The sequence below is a fragment of the Nannospalax galili genome, unplaced genomic scaffold (assembly GCF_000622305.1).
Source record: "Nannospalax galili isolate Female #2095 unplaced genomic scaffold, S.galili_v1.0 scaffold454, whole genome shotgun sequence".
NCBI classification, from domain to species: Eukaryota; Metazoa; Chordata; class Mammalia; order Rodentia; family Spalacidae; genus Nannospalax; species Nannospalax galili.
Genome location: NW_008334929.1, coordinates 4,005,090 through 4,024,931, shown reverse-complemented (window position 1 = coordinate 4,024,931; position 19,842 = coordinate 4,005,090). Strand labels below are relative to the sequence as shown.

Genomic DNA, 19,842 nt, shown 5'->3' with positions numbered 1-19,842 from the left:
AACCCAAAGGGTGGCCAGCGGTTGTCCATGAAATTTAAGAATGTGATTTCCTACGATGACACTGCAACTTGGACAACTCACCACAGTCTCAACTCAGAGGGAGTTCACTGCCACAGATTCATGTCCACTAACTTAATGAACGCACAGGGAGGTTGTAGGAGAATGTGCAGGTGTTCAATAACGATATCATTTATTAACACAGCATTTAATTTTGGACTGACCTATATCTTCCTCTTACCTTCTATGAATTCTGTGTCATTTATGTTTTTGTTTCCTGTCATTGCTACTGTTGTTATGACTATGGACTCTAGGGTTTTTTCTAACAAGGGACAGAAAAAAAATGCTGCACCATTGCCGATACCTGGATAAGCACTTGCAAATCTCAGAAAAGTAGGAGCGAATGAATGCAATGTGGCATACTTTGAAGCAATTTGTGAATAGATTAAAGATACTATATTGAAATTATATGAAAAGAATAATCATCTAAGTTTCACATTATATCAGGGTGAAAAGTCTGTTCAGCAGTCCCTAAAACAAGCAGACAACAGACAGTTTCTTCTGAGCTGAGTTTACCTTCTGTGAGCCCAGGAGTGGTGGAGCTCAAGATTCCTGTGGTCCCCGCACTTCCAGAGACAGAGGTGACAGGAGCTGATGTTTCTGCAGAGCCTGAGAAAACATCAAAGGGACGCTCAAAGTTTGCATGATTTTTGTTACCACTGAGAGGTACAACTTCTTAAACTGTTCTGCTAGGGAAAAAAGAACAAACGAAAGCAGGAAGTTCTGCGTAAACTTCCCTAAACTTTGGCTTGATTTGATATTCTCAAATATTTTCTTTCTACTATCAGGCACTGCTTTGACATACACGTAGATAGACGCTGGATGTATGTCAGCTAGATGGTCATGCATTGGACGAGCTACCCTGGGTGAAATAAGAGACAGGGGTAAATGATTCCCGACTCTGCGCATCAGCTGCTCACCCGACTTGTCTTCGGCCGGGGTCAGGTCGCTGCTTGAGGCTCCCGTTGTTTGGCCAAGGCTCGGGGCAGTGCTGCCTGTTGGGGAGAACAGCAGGGGAACGTGGGGACTCTGACAGGGCGTCCGGTCAGCTGCTCTCGGCTCAAACCTTTCATCTAGTCATAGACACGTCTGCGTTTCCAAATCTGACTTTCCAAACACTGATCGTAAACGGTGAGCCACGTCTTAGAAAGCACCTGTGTGCTCGTTTACATACTGAATGCAAACTAGCTGCCTGGCATGTTTTGTTTTGTTTTTTAATATTCCAAAATTTGAGCTTAGTTCGCAACAAGGCTGCACACTGGAATCAACGGACCCCTTAAAAAAATTCTGACTGAGGTACAAGTTCAATGACTCTGTAAATGGCACCCCCGTCATATTGCAGCTATATCTCTACTACCTAGGAAGATGGCAAGCTTCCTTTTCTTCCCGACATCCACAGTGAACATGTCACTGATTCCTCCAACTACTTCAGTCCCAAGTTCACTTAGGACACGATCACACAAACGCCCTAGGGAGACCTTCATCACTGCCTGTCAGTGCAAGGGCCTTCACAGGGCCGATCGTTTACGATGGCTGTGCATTCCAAAGAATGTCTGGATACAGACACAGGGCACAAGCAGAGACTCCCGTTGGACTCTTCTATTTAACTTACCTGGTCTGCCACTAGCAGTGGCTGTGGCTGGCCTGGCTGAGGCTCCTGGGTTGGCAGTGGTCGACCCCACAGACACTCTAATGTTTCCTAGAATCAGAAGAGGTTATGAGTTGGGGATCTGCATATTCTTTCTGCCTTGACTGTGAATACCTTGGAAATTCAGGAAAGGAGAGTGTAAGCCCCTCTCCCTCCAACTCTCCTCAGCCTACATCCAATCCAGTCAGATGCTGGCTGTACCCAGGAACACAGTGAACAGCAGGGCATGGAGGGGAGCTGCTGTGGCATCACCCAGCCCCTGGATCTTACCACGACCTGTCGCTGCTGTGCCTGCCACCCCAGAGGTTGCTCCAGAAGATGTCCCAGGTGAGCCTGACACAGACCAAGAGACATATGTCAGCGTAAGGGAATGTGACGTAAGCAGTTTTTTGAACGGGGTGCTAAATATGCTTACTTTTTCATTAAAAATGGATACATCACCCACAAACATCACCAGGAATTACTCTGGATCTCAGAAAGTCGTAGAAGACTAATTATATGATAGCCCCTTTTATAAAATGGCAATTCAATAAAGTATATAACATTCAACACTGAAAGATCAAGTCTCTTCCTAGACTAGAAGGCCCTTAACAACTCACAAAGTTACCCCAAATCCTCCTATTTGCTGGTTATTTTTTCTTCATGTCCTATGGTAATTCAATTTCTGACCCATCCCAACCAACGGAGAGTGCGGAAATACTCTACGGATTTTTACCTATTTTCAACAAAGCATCATTCACAGTATTAACAATATGACCATTGACTTTGGTCTGAATCTTTCAGGCATCAGGCATCAAACAAAAACAGTGTAACAATTCTCCAGGAAATCTTATCACTAATGAAATCCTGATATCATTTTGCTCCCTAGGACAAGGAAAGACACATGCGGAGGCTCTAGTTATTCTCAGCCATCTTAGGTGTATTAACCGATTTTCAGAACAAGAAGACTGAAAGAGAGGTTGCAGAGAAGGCTCCGTGGTAAGGAACACCGTCAGCTCTAGGACAGGACCCGGATTTGGTTCCCAGCAGCCACGAGGCAGCTCAGAACGGGCTGTCATTCTTCTTCCAGGGGATCTTTTACCCTCTGCTGGCCTCAACAGGAATTGCACCACATAGGTGCACTTAACAGGCATGCAGGCCAAACACGCATGCACTTAAATTAAAATGCACAAGTACATGAATCTTTAAAAAGAAAATGTAAAGACATTTCTCGGAACCCTTCTTGAATCCCTATTCTACTCCTACTTAGAGGCTGGTTTGTGGGTCGTTGGCAGTTGCAGTAGGGACTCGGGCCTGCTGCCGGGGCATCACCTGCCTCCTGGAACTTGTCAGTACCTGGGGCTCCGCTGCTGGCAGGTTCAGGGCCGCTGACACCTGTGGCTCCAGAGGCTGCTCCAGATGAGGCCCCAGGGGTGACTGGTGTTTATCACGGTTAAGAGGAAACGACAGATGGGAAACAAAGAAAGTGCTTCTCATGAGTACGGAATGAAGTTCACATTGCTCCCTTAATAAAATGAATTCATCTACTCAAACATTCCTGTGATGATTTATTTTGATAATATTTTCTTTCCCTTAAAATGGTATCCATCAATGACAAAGCATAGCAATTGTGCAAGTCAGTCAAACTCCTCACGGAGTGAGGTTGGCAATTGTAGGACTGTCTTCGGCCCCTGTGAACACTGACTCCTCCTGACTGCTTTCAGCCTGATCCTTTAGCTCCTGCATATCCATGATTGTCAATTGTTCATGAAACTTTCCTGCTATGGTGGACTTTAGCCTCCAACATGAACAAAATAAATCCTTTCTTTCTAATCCTGATTTGTCAGATATTTAATCACAAGAGAAAATACCTAGTATGACATGACAGAAGCCACAGTGGTCAGAGTCTCCACAAACCTCACCTCATTTAATGACATGCTCACCGTCCCCTGCCTGGCTGCCCCCTGCTCTGCTCCCTCAGTACCTGCTCCTCCAGATGTGCGTCCCCCAGCCACTCCCGTGTTGGCTGCAGCTGTCGCTCCACTTGTTCCTTGGGAAGAAACAAGGGGGTTCACTGCAGCTATGAAAACCTCCCAGGGCACCGATAGCTGTATTCACATTATTAGTGTCCACAATGTGGTTCTCCTCCTCTCTGATCCTCTCTGCCAAGGTTGGTGCCGACCCCACCCCGCAGCCCCTAGAGAGAGAGGCCTTGACTTACCTGACGCTGACACACCGTTCGAGGCTCCAGATCTTCCAGGCGTGCTTCTCCCGCCTGCTCCCGACGTTGTTTCCAGAGACTTTTCATCCGAACCTGACAAACAGGAGCAGTGGATTCAAATTTGCTGATTCCTCTGAAGGGACAGTGGCCAGTTCGAGCCAAATTTTCATCATCTGCTCCTTTCCCATCATGATCCAGATGGCACACCTGTTGTCCAGGCTGGACATGTTGAACGTACTAAGGTGCGTGCTTTGACTTACCTGAGTCTCCTTGACGTGGACTTCCAGGACTGTTTTCTCTGGCCGTGCTATGCTCCTCACCAGCGCGTATTGGTGCAGTGGAGCCGCCTAGTGCTGCGGATGAAAATATCAGTCAAAACATGTCCAAGACAGAAAATTAATTCATGTTGTGAAAAGTCTCTGTATCGGGTAACATGCCTCATTGATTCAATGTGATTAAGTGACCCCCGCCCCCTCATTTCAGAAGTAAACAGCACATCCACCACTCAGACATAAGCATCTAGCGCCATTCGGGCTCCTCCAACACTTGTCAAAGATTAATTCCCAAAGTGTTGTGCTTTATGGTTTGAACACGCCATAGACGTAGATAGAGAAATGAAAATTTTTATTAAAATGCTATGAAGCACAAACTTTTGTCCTCTAGATAGAAAAACGATCCCATTGTGTCAAGTTACTTTCTTTTTAAGGGCAGGATCCCTGTTTCAAGTTAATGCATCGAGAGCCTCAACAGACACTGGTGGACGCTCCTCACCTGGGGAACCAACTTCAAGTGGCCCCTCTCACGGGCGCTCAAAGGGCCCGATAAAAAAGGGCATAATTCACAGAGAGCTTACTGCTACCACAGGCACCCTGCTTCAGAAGTTTGAAAATATGGGTTCAATGGACATCACGGTAAAGGTACAATATGTTTAAGATGATTACAATTACTTATTGTATGTCTTGTGTCTAGATTCCTTTTTCAACAACTATTTTCTCAGTATATATTATCCTGAAACATACCTAAGTCATATATTTTAAGTGAATTGAATTGATGGGAGAAGTTTAGGATAACATCACACTGTAGATTCCGACTTCAATCATATATTTTAAGTCAAACAAATTTCTGAGAAAGGTTTAGCATAGTATCAGGCCTGAGAATAGCTCAAAGCAAGATATCTGAGGGTGCTGGAGGGAAGGCTCACTGGTTAAGAGCACTGACTGCTCTTGCAAGGACCTGCGATTGATTCCAGCACACACGTGATGGCTGGCAAACATCGGCATGTCCATTTCAGGGGACTCCAAAACCCTTTTCTGGCCTCCACTGGCATTACAATGTACGGATACATTTATACACATACAGGCAATACACTCAATACAAAAAATAGAAATAATAAGTAAAATATTTTCTTAAAGTAGTTGAAGTCCCATATAAACATTGAAGAAATTGTTGTGCCGGTATGCAAAGTGCAGTTTTATTTGGTGGTCATCTGAATATTAAGTGTCACAGAAGCGGAAGTTAGTTGGGTGTTTGACACTGATGCGTTTCAATGGTGGAGGACACAAGGACAAGCACAGCTTTTGACGTTTGTGCAATATGACCCATTCCCACATATCTTAGAACCCAAAGGGTGGCCAGCGGTTGTCCATGAAATTTAAGAATGTGATTTCCTACGATGACACTGCAACTTGGACAACTCAACAAAGTCTCAACTCAGAGGGAGTTTACTGCCACAGATACATGTCCACTAACTTAACGAACACACAGGGAGGTTGTAGGACAATGTGCAGGTGTTTAATAACGATATCATTTACTAAAACATCATTTCGTTTTGAACTGACCTATATCTTACTCTTACCTTCTATGAATTCTGTATCATTTATGTTTTTGTTTCCTGTCATTGCTACTGTTGTTTTGACTATGGACTCTAGGGCTTTTTCTAACAAGGGACAGAAAAAAATGCACCACTGCCAATACCTGGATAAGCACTTCCAACTCTCAGAAAAGTAGGAGCGAATAATTGCAATGTGGCATACTTTGAAGCAATTTGTGAATAGATTAAAGATACTCTACTGAAATTTTATGAAAAGAATAATCATCTAAGTTTCACATTATATCAGGGTGAAAAGTCTGTTCAGCAGTCCCTAAAACAAGCAGACAACAGACAGTTTCTTCTGAGCTGAGTTTACCTTCTGTGAGCCCAGGAGTGGTAAGATTTCTGTGGTCCCCGCACTTCCAGAGACAGAGGTGACAGGAGCTGATGTTTCTGCAGAGCCTGAGAAAACATCAAAGGGACGCTCAAAGTTTGCATGATTTTTGTTACCACTGAGAGGTACAACTTCTTAAACTGTTCTGCTAGGGAAAACAGACCAAACGAAAGCAGGAAGTTCTGCGTAAACTTCCCTAAACTTTTGCTTGATATGATATTCTCAAATATTTTCTTTCTACTATTAGGCACTGCTTTGACATACACATAGATAGACGCTGGATGTATGTCAGCTAGATGGTCATGCATTGGACGAGCTACCCTGGGTGAAATAAGAGACAGGGGTAAATGATTCCCGACTCTGCGCATCAGCTGCTTACCCGACTTGTCTTCGGCCGGGGTCAGGTCGCTGCTTGAGGCTCCCGTTGTTTGGCCAAGGCTCAGGGCACTGCTGCCTGTTGGGGAGAACAGCAGGGGAACGTCGGGACTCTGACAGGCCGTCAGGTCAGCTGCTCTCGGCTCAAACCTTTCATCTAGTTATAGACACGTCTGCATTTCCGAATCTGACTTTCCAACCACTGATCATAAACTGTGAGCCACGTCTTAGAAAACACGTGTGTGCTCGTTTACATACTGAATGCAAATTAGCTGCCTGGCATGTTTTTTTTCTAATATTTCAAAATTTAAGTGTATTTCACAACCAGGCTGCACACTGGAATCAAGAGACCCTTTAAAACAATTTCGACTGAGGTACAAGTTCAATGACTCTGTAAATGGCACCCCCGTCATATTGCAGCTATATCTCTACTACCTAGGAAGATGGCAAGCTTCCTTTTCTTCCCGACATCCACAGTGAACATGTCACTGATTCCTCCAACTACTTCAGTCCCAAGTTCACTTAGGACACGATCACACAAACGCCCTAGGGAGACCTTCATCACTGCCTGTCAGTGCAAGGGCCTTCACAGGGCCGATCGTTTACGATGGCTGTGCATTCCAAAGAATGTCTGGATACAGACACAGGGCACAAGCAGAGACTCCCGTTGGACTCTTCTATTTAACTTACCTGGTCTGCCACTAGCAGTGGCTGTGGCTGGCCTGGCTGATGCTCCTGGGTTGGCAGTGGTCGACCCCACAGACACTCTAATGTTTCCTAGAATCAGAAGAGGTTATGAGTTGGGGATCTGCATATTCTTTCTGCCTTGACTGTGAATACCTTGGAAATTCAGGAAAGGAGAGTGTAAGCCCCTCTCCCTCCAACTCTCCTCAGCCTACATCCAATCCAGTCAGATGCTGGCTGTACCCAGGAACACAGTGAACAGCAGGGCATGGAGGGGAGCTGCTCTGGCATCACCCAGCCCCTGGATCTTACCACGACCTGTCGCTGCTGTGCCTGCCACCCCAGAGGTTGCTCCAGAAGATGTCCCAGGTGAGCCTGACACAGAGCAAGAGACATATGTCAGCGTAAGGGAATATGATGTTAGGAACTTTTTGAACAGGGTGCTAAATATGCTTGCTTTTTCTTTAAAAATGGATACATCACCCACAAACTTCGCCAGGAATTACTCTGGATCTCAGAAAGTCGTAGAAGACTAATTATATTATATTCCTCTTTTATAAAAGAGCAATGCAATAAAGTATACCACATTCAACATTGAAAGACCTTGTCTCTTCCTTGTCTACTATGCCATTAACAACTCACAAAGTTACCCCAAATTCTCCTATTTGCTGGTTATTTTTCCTTTGTGTCCTATGCTAATACAATTTCTGACCCATCAAAACCAATGGAGATTGAGGAAATACTCTATGGATTTTTACCTATTTTCTACGAATCATCATTCACAATATTAACTATATGACAATTGACTTTGTTCTGTTTTTATATTTCAGGCATCTGGCATCAAACAAAAACAGTGTCACAGTTCTCCAGGAAATCTTATCACTAATGAAATCTTGACATCATTCTGCTCCCTAGGACAAGGAAAACGCATGTGCGGAGGCTCTAGTTATTCTCAGCCATCTTAGGTGTATTAATGGATTTTCAGAACAAGAAGATTGGAAGAGAGGCTTGGAGAGAAGGCTCCATGGTAAGGAACATTGTCAGCTCTTGGACAGGACCCAGGTTTGGTTCACAGCAGCCACAGGCAGCTCAGAACTGTCTGTAATTCTAGTTCCAGGGGATCTTGTACCCTCTGATGGCCTCTAAAGGAATTGTATCACATAGGTGCGCTTAACATGCATGCAGGAAAAACACCATGCACCTAAAATTAAAATGCACAAGTACATGAATCTTTAAAAAGAAAATGTAAAGACATTTCTCGGAACCCTTCTTGAATCCCTATTCTACTCCTACTTAGAGGCTGGTTTGTGGGTCGTTGGCAGTTGCAGTAGGGACTCGGGCCTGCTGCCGGGGCATCACCTGCCTCCTGGAACTTGTCAGTACCTGGGGCTCCACTGCTGGCAGGTTCAGGGCCGCTGACACCTGTGGCTCCAGAGGCTGCTCCAGATGAGGCCCCAGGGGTGACTGGTGTTTATCACGGTTAAGAGGAAACAAGAGATGGAAAACAAGAAAAGTGCTTCTCATGAGTACGAAATGAAGTTCACATTGCTCCCTTAATAAAATGAATGCATGTACTCAAACATTCCAGTGATAAGTTATTCTGATAATACATTCATTACATTAAAATAGCATCCATTAATTACGAAGCATATTAATAGTGTTAAGTAAGTGAAACTCTTCATGTAGCGAAGTTGGTGATTATAGGACTGTTTTAGCCCATGTGAACATTTTCTCTTCCTGGATGTTTTCATCCTGATTTTTTAGCTCCTCCATGTCCATCATTGTTAATTTTTCATGAAACTTTCCTATTATAGTGGACTTTATCATCAAACTTGAACAAAGTAACCCTTTCGTTCTAATCCTGAAACTTGAACAAAATAACCTTTTTGTTCTAATCCTGATTTGTCTGATAATTCTCACAACAGAGAACTACCCAATATTACATGACAGAAGTCACAGTGGTCAGAGTCCCCACAAACCTCACCTCATTTAATGACATGCTCACTGTCCCCTGCCTTGCTGCCCCCTGCTCTGCTCCCTCAGTACCTGCTCCTCCAGATGTGCGTCCCCCAGCAGGTCCCTTGGTGGCTGCACCTGTCGCTCCACTTGCTCCTGTGAGAAGAAAACCAATGTTTAATGTAATAGACAGTGAGGGGACAGCAGCTTCCAATGCATTTCACAGTAACACTTCTGTCCTAAGCTGTGCGTTTGGTCCTTGGCCACCTGGGTCTTGACTTCATTATGACAGCTCTGGTTGAAGCTCTGTGAGACCCACCACAGCCAGCTAAGGACCCCCATCTCACCTGCTGGATTTCCAGTGCTGGTGGATCCAGTGCCTGGGGCTCCTTGTGTGGCCTCCCTGTCTGCTCCTGAGGTAACTTGCACAGACTCTGCACTTGTACCTGATAAACAAAGGACCCTGCATGAGCCATGTGCTAGCCCTTCAGAAGGGAGACAGGGGAGGGTCAGAACAACTTCAGTCTTTGAAAATTTCCACCCTTCCAGCAGCTCACCTGGCTTAATTATGCCCATTCCATTGGCACAAATAAATTATTTGTCCTGATTACCTGAGTGACCTTGGCTTGTGGCCCCGCTACTGGTTTCTCTTGGTGTGCTGCCTTGCTTGTCAAGAGATGTGGACGCAGAAGACTCTAAAGTTCCTAGAACAAAAGCACCATTTTTATTTTTTCTTAAAAATACTCAACATGTTAGAAGAAACTCTGGCCCAGAAAACATTTTTTTTCCAGTTATTAGCTATGGCTGCAGAGCTTGCTCAAGTCACCCTATTGGCTTAGAGCAGATCCAGGGTCCAATCTCAAGACTAACCCTAGAATCTAAACTGTAACCTTGCTTCTCAGTGATCTCTAGCAAAACAGCAGTTCTTATGATTCCTAAAGCATGTTAGAAAAGTGAATTCAGCATTACCAAGCTATATCCTGAAATACTACCTTAAAATGGAAATCCTATAAAACAGTGGTTAGATTCTGTTTCCTCAGCAGATTTAACAGCTCTGTGTGAAGCTTATTTTTAATACTTCTCTCTGTTGTTTTCATTACATCACAACAAGGAGTAAAAAAAATTGAAAACAATGGTATTCTCTTTTAGTCCCTGCTTTCAGGAAGCAGAGGCAGGCAGATCTCTGTGATACTGAGGCCAGCTTAGTCTACATAGCAAGTTTCAGGTCAACTGTAGCTACAGAGAGACTCTGTCTCAAAAAAAAAAAAAAAAGCCCAAACAAAACAACAAAAAAATTAAATCCATTCTGGATGGAAGTCAGTAGGACAGATCTGGAAAAACAAGACTCATAACCACTGTGTACTCATTTTAACACATCACAGAGCTCACTAAGTTTTCTCATTCCCAAGTAACTCCAACTCAGAAAGTCAGCACAATGGCCATCACACTAAAACGTAATCAATGAGAGCTAAGATTAGAAGGTTTCCCAATTTGTGGAGTTTGGATTATGTCTTTTATTCAATTATTTCATCTGCCAAAGTTCATTTCTTTTAAAAGAATTTAAGTCATTATTTGAAATGAAGAAATTTGCTAATGGAATAAAAATATGTGAAAATAATATTGTTCCCTGGTTTAGATGAAAACTATATGAGAGGGATGGAGTGACGCCTCAGCCCTTAACACCACTGGCTGCTCTTACAAAGGACCCAGGTTCGATTTCCAACACCCATGTGGCAGCTAACAACCTTCTGTCACTCCATTTCCAGGGGATCCAACACCTTCTTCTGACCTCCTAGGGTACTGCATGACATGGGTGCACTTACATGCATATAGGCAATATATTCATACACATAAAATAAAAATAATAAATGAAATATTAAAATATATGCATATGAGGAAGTCTTACATGCTCACTAATGAAATTGGGGTCAATGAGATTTATGTTTTTGTGGTGTAGTTTATATTGCGTTAAAACAATCAGGTCAATTGTATTTTCTATATGGAATGACAGATGGGAACTGAGATTTGGGAAGTTCATTCTAGAAAGGTATTGGATAAGGTATAAACTGTCTGGAGGGAGAATTGGGCAATGTGAGAAATTCCAGTCCACTATTCTGTTCTACACAAATCTCCGGGAGACCTTGTTTACGCTGTGTCTTTTGGGTTCTAGTTCAGCAGCTCCTGCTCACACGGGTCCATGGAAGAAGCAATCCTTCTAAGGAGAAGCTGATGGAGCTGGTCCCTAACCCCACTTTGAACTGGAGACTGACAGAGGATGGTATACCAGCGTGGGACTGCAGAGACCAAGTGTAGAGTGCTTAATACCTGAACCTGGGTCAGGGCACATGGGAAGGAAAGGGCCTGGGTGCAGATCCTGGGGCATCACCTCCCGCACGTTGGATCTTACCAGAAGTGGTGCCTCCAATGACGCTTTCTCCGGGGGTTGCGCCTGATGATGCCACAGGTGTTTCTGATTTTATCAAAGATAGAAATGTTATCTTAAACAAAGTCAATACTCAACTGTATGAAAGCAAACAGTATTGATTTCCTATAAGAACAATAGCCACATCTACCCCATAAAACTTGTTGCTGTCTTTGTTTCTTTTCAAAGGAAATCTTATAAATGATATACTTTTATACCGATTCCACTGAGGAACTCTTTCTCAATACAGTGCAGTGGTCAACAACACCCAGCATCCATCACGGGACGATCTGGGCTCCGCTGTGTCTCTGCCTTGCTTACTCTTTGGCATCTACACTTGTATAAACATCAGTTTGGGGCTGTCCATATTGAATTTGAGTATTCCACTTGTGACCCAGAAGTCCCTCCAACCCTATGACAACAAGCCGTAGTCCCACCTCCTTCCCACGCTCTGTGGAAGGAGTCAAGCCCATTACCTCTCCCACCCAATCAGTTGACCTTAGCTACATGAAGGGGAGGGGCTATGGATATATAAGCTCTTGCCATTTTGTGTGGCTGCTGGGAAGCCACAGGATTTGTTTGGGTGTGGACTTTGGAGCAGAGCTGTGAATGGAGTGGGTGCCATTTTTGGAACAGAGCACGGAGACCTTGGGTGGGATGGCACATGCCTCAAACATGGAAAAGAAAAGCCTATGAGAATCCGTGTCTTTGTAAGTCATCCCCTTATCTGGACGTCATATAAATTATGCAAAACCCAAATGGAATGACTTATGTCGCTTTGTCAATCCCCGTCAGGATCCAGAGACCCAGAGTGAGGGCGGGTCTCCCAGAGGGAGGGGAACTCCTCTTTTTCTATATTCCACAAAGGAGGAAACACAATACTAGGTAAAGAACAGATTTTTTTAAAATCATGTAGACACATAGCATCACAGAAATGACAGCTGTCAGATTCTTCATGAAATCCTGACTCTGACTAGAGGTTGAGCAGCAAGCTCACAGGTCCACCGCTGGCCATGCCCCTGCTCTGATCACACATACCTGTTCTCCCAGATGAGTTTCCATCTGCAGCTCCCCTGGTGACGGCACTGGCTCTTACACTTGTTCCTGCGGGAAGAAGAATGCGCCGAACAGTGTGATGGTTAATTTGTCCACTTCATTTACAAACACCATGAAAGCAAACCTCTGGGCAGGTCTTTGAGAGATTTTTCAGACTGGGCTAGTATAGGAGGGGAGATGCAAACTGTTCATGTCACCATTACATCGACTGAGTTCCTAGACTCAGTAAAAGGAGAAAGGGAGCCGAGCGTCAATGCTCATCTCTCTACGTAGTAACTGCCGGGCGCATCAGACATCTGCTGGCCAGCTGTGCATTTCATCATCTATACCCTCAGACGTGACGCACCCTCTGCCCGGCTGTCCTCAAGTGGCTTTTCTCAGGACTTTTCTTCCAACAACAATAAAATTAATATGAAAAAGACCATCTTCTAGAGCATTCTGTAATGTCACTCGTGTCATTGAGTCCTATTCTGCTGTCCTTAGTCTGCTTTCCTTGATCTGATTGTCATGTTCAGGGGTCTTAGTAAACCTGTTCTAGCTCCCACCATGATCCTCTGGAGTGGTTCTTTCTTACCTGGTGAGTTTCCACTGCTGGTGTCCCCAGTGCCAGATGCTCCTGGTGTGCTTCCTCTGCCCACTCCTGAAGTAAGCCCATCAGATTCTCCAGTTGAGACTGATAAACACAATATCAGTGATTGTAACATAGACTATAATTCCTGGGGGAAAGCACTTGGAAGTCCAGGAAAAATTACAATTTTCTCCTATGTTTTATCCCTTCCTCTTTGTGGTACTGTTACCCATCTGATATAGGGGTGAGGTACATCTCCTGACTTACCTGGACTTCCAGAGCTTGTAGCTTCAATGTTGTTTCCCCTGGGCATGCTGCCTTCAACACCAGGTGTGTATGTGGTACTGCCCAGTGCTACTACAGAGGTTGCCCCAGATGACGTCCGGGGGGTTGTCACTAAGATCAATCACGGTAAAAAAGGAAGATGGCAGGAGTTTTAAAGGAAGATCTTATGAATATGAGGTGATGAGCATGGGCTGCCTGATGCCTTAGGCGTGCTTGCTCCCAAACCGTTCTTACAGAACCTCTTGGAACACTACCAGCCTCACTTATAGTGCATGAATGCATGATTCAAGATGAAATTTCAATCCTCTTGAATTTTCCACCACTTTTTCCAATAGTCTGCCCATTTTTTTCATATTTGTACCCATTTAACAGGCATTAGGTGCATGACTTACCCCAGGCTCCTGGGCTTGTAGCTGCAGTGCTGGGTGCCCTGGGTGTGCTGCCTCCTTCACCAGAAGACGTGTGTGCAGAAAGACCTTCTGTACCTTCCGAGGAAGCAGTGACATCTAAAAATGCCCCAAGCACAATCAATAGAGGTATCCTCACGAAATCCTAGGGTAAAGGTAACATTCTTCCCATCTACTAGACAGGGCTGCATGACTTACTCTAGGCCCTGTTGGTCACCAGGAATCAATCGCAAGCCCTCCAGCCCCCCAATTTAAACTATTCCTGTGTTTCTCAGTGATGTGTTGATAAGGCCAGTTTTTAAATTTTTCAAAAGTATTCCGAATAGATGCTTTAACAAAATCCCATCAGAGTATATCTAAAACTATAGTTTTGAAATGCAAAATCTTATGAAATGCAATGTTTATTTAGCAAACATTAGATGTGTGTGTCAAATTGTTACTTCTAAATACCTGTTTTATCACTCCAGGAAGAAGCTATAAGCAGGCATCTTGACACTTAGCTATGAACAATCCTAAGCAGCCCCTTGAATAGCTACTGTGTGCACTGCCTGCTCAGCCATAGGATCAGAAATATGCCCTTTTTTTTCTTTCAAGAAAGTAGATGAATCAACCTTGCAAACATTACTTGTTTCTTAAGTTCTTGCACCAGATAAATCAGGTGATTCCTGTAATAGTGGTCATATGTTCATTCCATTAAGGTATTCTTCACTAATAAACTATGGCAATAAACTTTACTAATAAAATATGCACAAATATTAGCTTCTCACTTTCTAGAGTGAACTTGTGTGAGAAAGTTATTGTGGACCTTAAAACTTGTAACACAATATTCAGTACACAATAAATACTTGCTGGTTCTTATCAGATCTTCTCGGAACTTGTCATTTCTAAAATCACATCTGTCAAGATCCCCCAGGAAACCTTGTCTACGGCTAACTCTCGAGCACTAAGCTTGTTTATCTAACTTCTGTGTGACCTCAATAACTTTTCTTTCAAATGTGCTTTCTCGAGGGCCAGTGGTGGCTGCGTCTGCTCCTCCACGTGTTCCTGTGGGAAGAGGGACAGTGCTTCAAGCACTCGGCTAGCTTAAAGAAAGCACTCTTTTCGGGACAGTTCCCCCCTTTACTCTGGTTACCATTTCCTGCAACATTGTCCAGGATCAGATGTTCTAAATCTCATTATGACAATCTGAGGTCTTGGGAAAGCATGTGCTGACCTTACCAGTCTCCCAAGGAGGTCTTGTCTTACCCATTGAGTTTGTGGTACCTGTGGCCCCAATGCTGGATGCTGCAGGTATGCCACCCCTGCCTAATCCCGAGGCTAGCCTCATAGACTCTTCCTTGTGCTAGACAAACACAGTAGCAGTGGTTTAACAAGCTAGTTCTTCCCAAGTGTGAGATGGAAGACTCAAAATTTTAAAGTCTTTATATGTTTTCATCATGTATTCAACAGCCTGCCTCTTATGATTTTTTTTTTCTCATTTGATAGTCACTAATGAGGGGCATGTTCTGACTTACCTGTGTTTCCTTGGCTTGTGGCTCCAGGGCTCAGCTCCCTGGATGTGGTGCCTTCTTCCTCACTAGATGTGGGTTCAGCAGGATTTGATGCTCCTCCTGATGAAAATACCATTTAGCAATGTTCTAGATATCAGTCAGTTCAACTCAGTTTGACTTCTAAAAATCCACTAGTATAGTTATTATTTTCTTCTCAATTATCAGATGAGTTTATGTGACTCAATCCAGATCACCCAGTTGGTTGAGAACAGATCAAGAAGCCAGGAAACTGTACCCAGACTCGGATTTTCTATTGGACCTTTTGATTCTCAAATAGTCTGTGCTCAAAGACAAATAGGAAAACAATTCCAGTCTAATTTCCTACATTGCTAATTTTAAAAGCCACTGGAATAGAGAACTGAAATTTGGAAAACTAAAATCATACAAAACATAAGCCTTTATTCCACAGAAATATGATGACTGGGTCAAATGTCTTTGTATCTAAATGTGTGCTCTGTGTTGCTCATCACATCTTGGGTCTGCAACAAACATTTCAGAAAGCTGCCTGGCACCCCCAAGGCGTAAATCCCTGTGTAGTCCTCCATGTGCTCCCTCATTACCAAACTGTGTGGCTGCCTTGCCATCACTGCCCAAGTATTTCTGATTTGGATCTGAGGCAACAGGAACTAACGGCCACTGCGTCAAAACGTCAATCCGTTCAATAACCTAATTAGAATCAATCAGTTTCATATTCTCTGCTATTCCGGTTATTTTTAATGATTTATGCTTATTTCAAGATCATTTGCCATAAGCTTAAATCCAGAAAAGTCCTAATGGAAAATATATAGAAAATAAATAGAATCAATCCATGGATTGCTTGATTAACTCATTAAAAGAAGTCTCGTGTACACTAAGGAAAGGCCTTTAAGGACATATAAGAGTTCCTGTTGACCTTAAAAGCTATCCTAAGAGTGAAAGAATTTTAAGTGGCATAACAGCATGAGGACAGTTGACATTTTGGGTTGGTTTTACAGTTGTGTGACCTGGGAGTGAATTCAGGAAGTGAGGAAATGGCACAGCAGTTGGCTTTCTACTTGACAAGCATCAACTGCTTGCAGCGCTTGGTAACACTCTCTTCTGGGTCACTCCAAGCTCCTGACTAGTCAGATGAGCCCACTCGATTTCTCACAGACTTCCAGATGATATCACCACTGTGGTTGGTGGTCTAATAACCACCCTTTAAGCACCCTCCTGTCATTGGAAAGTGAGCTAGGCAGAGAGGCCTGTGGATACTGGGTGGACAGAGGTTAACCCTGAACGAGAGGTCGGGCCAATAGGATGCAAGGGAACAGACACATCTGAGCACATTCTCCTTGGCTGTTACTGGATGTGAGATCTTTCACCAAGACCACGGAAACAACGACTACATGGTTGCGCATATCAGAAACTACAGTGCAGTAGAAATTTCCATGTATATGGTTTGAAAGTGACTTGCTCCTGGTGGTGTGTGTTTGGAAACTGGTCCCCCAGGGTGGCAATATTGGATGATACGGATCCCTTTATGACCGGCCGGGAGGTCCCTAGGTCTGAAGAGGGTGATGCCCTTGGAGGGGAGTTCTAATGAGACTCTGAGCGCCTCAGTCAGACACCCAGAGCTCCGCTGTGGCTCACAGATGCCATAATATGCATCCACAGATGTCGCATATTTGCCATCTACCAGGATGCATCCCAAATGAGCAGGCTCCCTCCAAAATGGTCCACCAGATGCCACTCCCTCCAACCCGAAGCTGTGAACTAAATCTAACTAACAGGGTCCACAACCGACCCTGTAGGGGTAATATGGGAGTATGTAATATGTAGTAACATGGGAACAACAACTTTTTCCTGTCTTTCAGATGACATCACATGGCCTAAGCACTCATTACATGATTCAGTTCACAGAGGAAAGTTGCTGGCCAGAGATTCCGGACTAGGACCGTCTTCCTTACCTGTTGTGAATGCTGTGACCACAGCCCTTGGGCTCCCAGCTCTGTGCTCACAACTGTAGAGCTTCTGGTTGACCCAGACAAAGCTTAAATAAATAAATTCATTAATGAACTGATAATCCAGGATAAAAATGTGCTTTGTGCTGCCACCTGTCAGGTAGCAGAGGTTCCTAACCGGAATATGACACACAGTAAGAACACACCACATGAGGCTGGAGAGATGGCTCAGTGGGTCAGAGCTCTGGCAGAGGACCTGCGGTCAGTTCCCAGCATCCACAGGACAACTAACAACCACCTGTGACTCCAGTTCCAGGGGATCCACACCCTCTTCTGGCCTCCTGGGCAAGCAAAACGCTCGAACATATTGAATACAAAATAAACTGTTGAAAGGCTGAGATACTACATTTTAACGGTGTGTGGAAGCATCACCTTTCTGAAAAGGACATCTGCACAGCACTGCTGAAGCCAGTAGCTCCACCGGGCAGGGACTTTGCTCAGCACTTAGTTTACCTGCTGAGAGCCCGGGACTGCTGTCGCTGGGGCTCAGAGCAGCTGAGGAGACAGAAGCAGAGGTCCCAGCAGAGGCTGAGAAAACAGGAGCGGAGATTCTCAGCTCAAGCCTATGTGGACTTGTTTTTTTTTTTTTTTCTGAGCCAAAAGAATCATAAATGTATTAATCACTTTCCTACAGATGTCCAGTTGTATTTTTTTTTGCATTTAAGTTTTTTTTTTTAATTAAAAGAAGCATTTCATTACAACAGCATTAACCTATTCAATAACATTTTTCTGAGCTAGGGTACATCTCTTTCAAAATTGGCTGTACATTTCTAGGTTTACAGATGAATTATTACGCTTATATAATCTTTTACTCATTATAAACTCTATAAGACATAAAATTAAATGAGGTTCCAACGTTTAAAAAAGATCTCCACTGCGTTGTCAAAATGCACAGTTTCATACAGAAAAATTCATTCCAGGGCTCTTGACATTGAGACGTTTTCACATGCATTTCTAATCTCTATATACATGACTATCACTGGTCACAGTCACCCACCTTCTGAGCTCCTCGGCATCTGAGCGTGAATACAAACTCGTCAGGTAGACAGGCTTCCTCTCCCACTAGAGCCTCCATACTCTGCTATCCCTGCCACTGTGCTGTCAGCACCCCCACCCATTCCCCCCTATCTGCCCTTCTGGTAAATCTAGTCAGCCAGAGGTCCCTGTTCCAGGAGGATCAGCTGTTCCTCATCAACGGCAATCCATTGTCAGTATTCCTTTGGATAGAATTGGACTTGTTTTTTAACCAACAGGGGATTGAGTTCTCAAGTCATTCTACTATGAAAAACTAGAATAAATAAAAGCAGTACATTTCTGTCCCTAGGTCCCTGCAAGTTGGTTATAACATTTTAATGTTGTTTTTCAAAGATCTTGCTTTAGCTAATACTTTTTTTTTTTACGACGACATTTTCCTACAACCTATGTTGAGTCACATCAGTTTTCAGCACTTTGGTCTCGACGACTTTGCTATAAAATAAGAAGAGCCGCCCTACCTGATCGCTGCCAGGCAGCACTGATGACAAGACCCTATACCACAGAGCTAACTGCTGCCTTTATTCTTGAACCATCTAAAGGACTAACATGTTAGCGTATATTTCATTCAACAGACATTCGACATTAACGGCAAGGAAGAAAATAAAACTAGAAAATTATATTCCCTATATAAACGGATCCAAAACAAAGTTATTTTTAATTTGGGGGGCAGGGGTGTTTTCGGTCTCAGTGAAGCCACAGCTGGTCTGGAACTCACTGTGTAGACCAGGCTGGCCTCCATCTCACAGAGATCTGCCTGCTTCTGCCTACTCAGTGCTGGGATTAGGGATGTGCACAATCAGGCCCAGTCTAAATTTAATTTTTAAACTACTTAATTAAAGTAGGAAAAGCCAAGTAAACTAATGGTTTGAAATATTTTTCAACAGTCAAACTCACAGACATTATTTCTTTCAAGGGGCTGAATAAGGTAGTGGAGTGGAAACTGCCTCTGTGTGACCCAGCAAAAAAGAGAAGTAAGATAAAAAAGAATAGATTTTAATCCTAAGACAGAAAGTGTGAAAAACAGCAGAAACACAAAGGAGGCGGTAGAATGCCTGAGAAGAGTGGGGAACAAGACAACACAGAGAAAAGAAGCTGGCCAAGGAAAAACAATGAAATCCACCCCAGCAGAGAGAGCCAGGAGAGACGTCAGCTGACACTGGGCCATACCCTGCAGCCCACACCAGGCCTGGGGTAAGAGCCAGGAAGGGTGCTACTCCCCTCAGCGTGGGTGCCATAGGAACAACAGCCAGGACAGGCCACTCAAGTACACTATGACTTTACTGCTTCTTAAGGTCCTACAATGTAAACATGGTTGTTTTCCCTACTTACCAGATGGGAAAATGAATGTGGGTCTTTGTGGAATTTAAGCTAGGAAGAAGAAAAGGAATTCAACCCTTTTTTTTTTTTTTTCTT

The 19,842-nt window shown here is 43.9% G+C and overlaps 1 protein-coding gene across 1 annotated transcript in view; it reads right to left on the bottom strand.

Annotated features, from left to right (window-relative positions):
• Window positions 1-600: 600 nt before the first annotated feature.
• The window catches only part of LOC115069707 (mucin-19-like), a 64,568-nt gene continuing 45,326 nt past the window's right edge, over window positions 601-19,842 (bottom strand). The window contains 23 exon segments of the mRNA XM_029561873.1: window positions 601-746; window positions 978-1,052; window positions 1,670-1,756; window positions 1,907-2,038; window positions 2,951-3,094; window positions 3,669-3,734; window positions 3,906-3,998; window positions 4,166-4,258; window positions 5,761-5,841; window positions 6,489-6,641; window positions 7,175-7,261; window positions 7,412-7,543; window positions 8,462-8,605; window positions 9,215-9,280; window positions 9,472-9,570; window positions 9,736-9,828; window positions 11,511-11,594; window positions 12,585-12,650; window positions 13,177-13,275; window positions 13,438-13,566; window positions 13,848-13,961; window positions 15,377-15,472; window positions 15,973-16,078. Coding sequence (XP_029417733.1) covers window positions 601-746; window positions 978-1,052; window positions 1,670-1,756; window positions 1,907-2,038; window positions 2,951-3,094; window positions 3,669-3,734; window positions 3,906-3,998; window positions 4,166-4,258; window positions 5,761-5,841; window positions 6,489-6,641; window positions 7,175-7,261; window positions 7,412-7,543; window positions 8,462-8,605; window positions 9,215-9,280; window positions 9,472-9,570; window positions 9,736-9,828; window positions 11,511-11,594; window positions 12,585-12,650; window positions 13,177-13,275; window positions 13,438-13,566; window positions 13,848-13,961; window positions 15,377-15,472; window positions 15,973-16,078 — 2,385 coding nt within the window.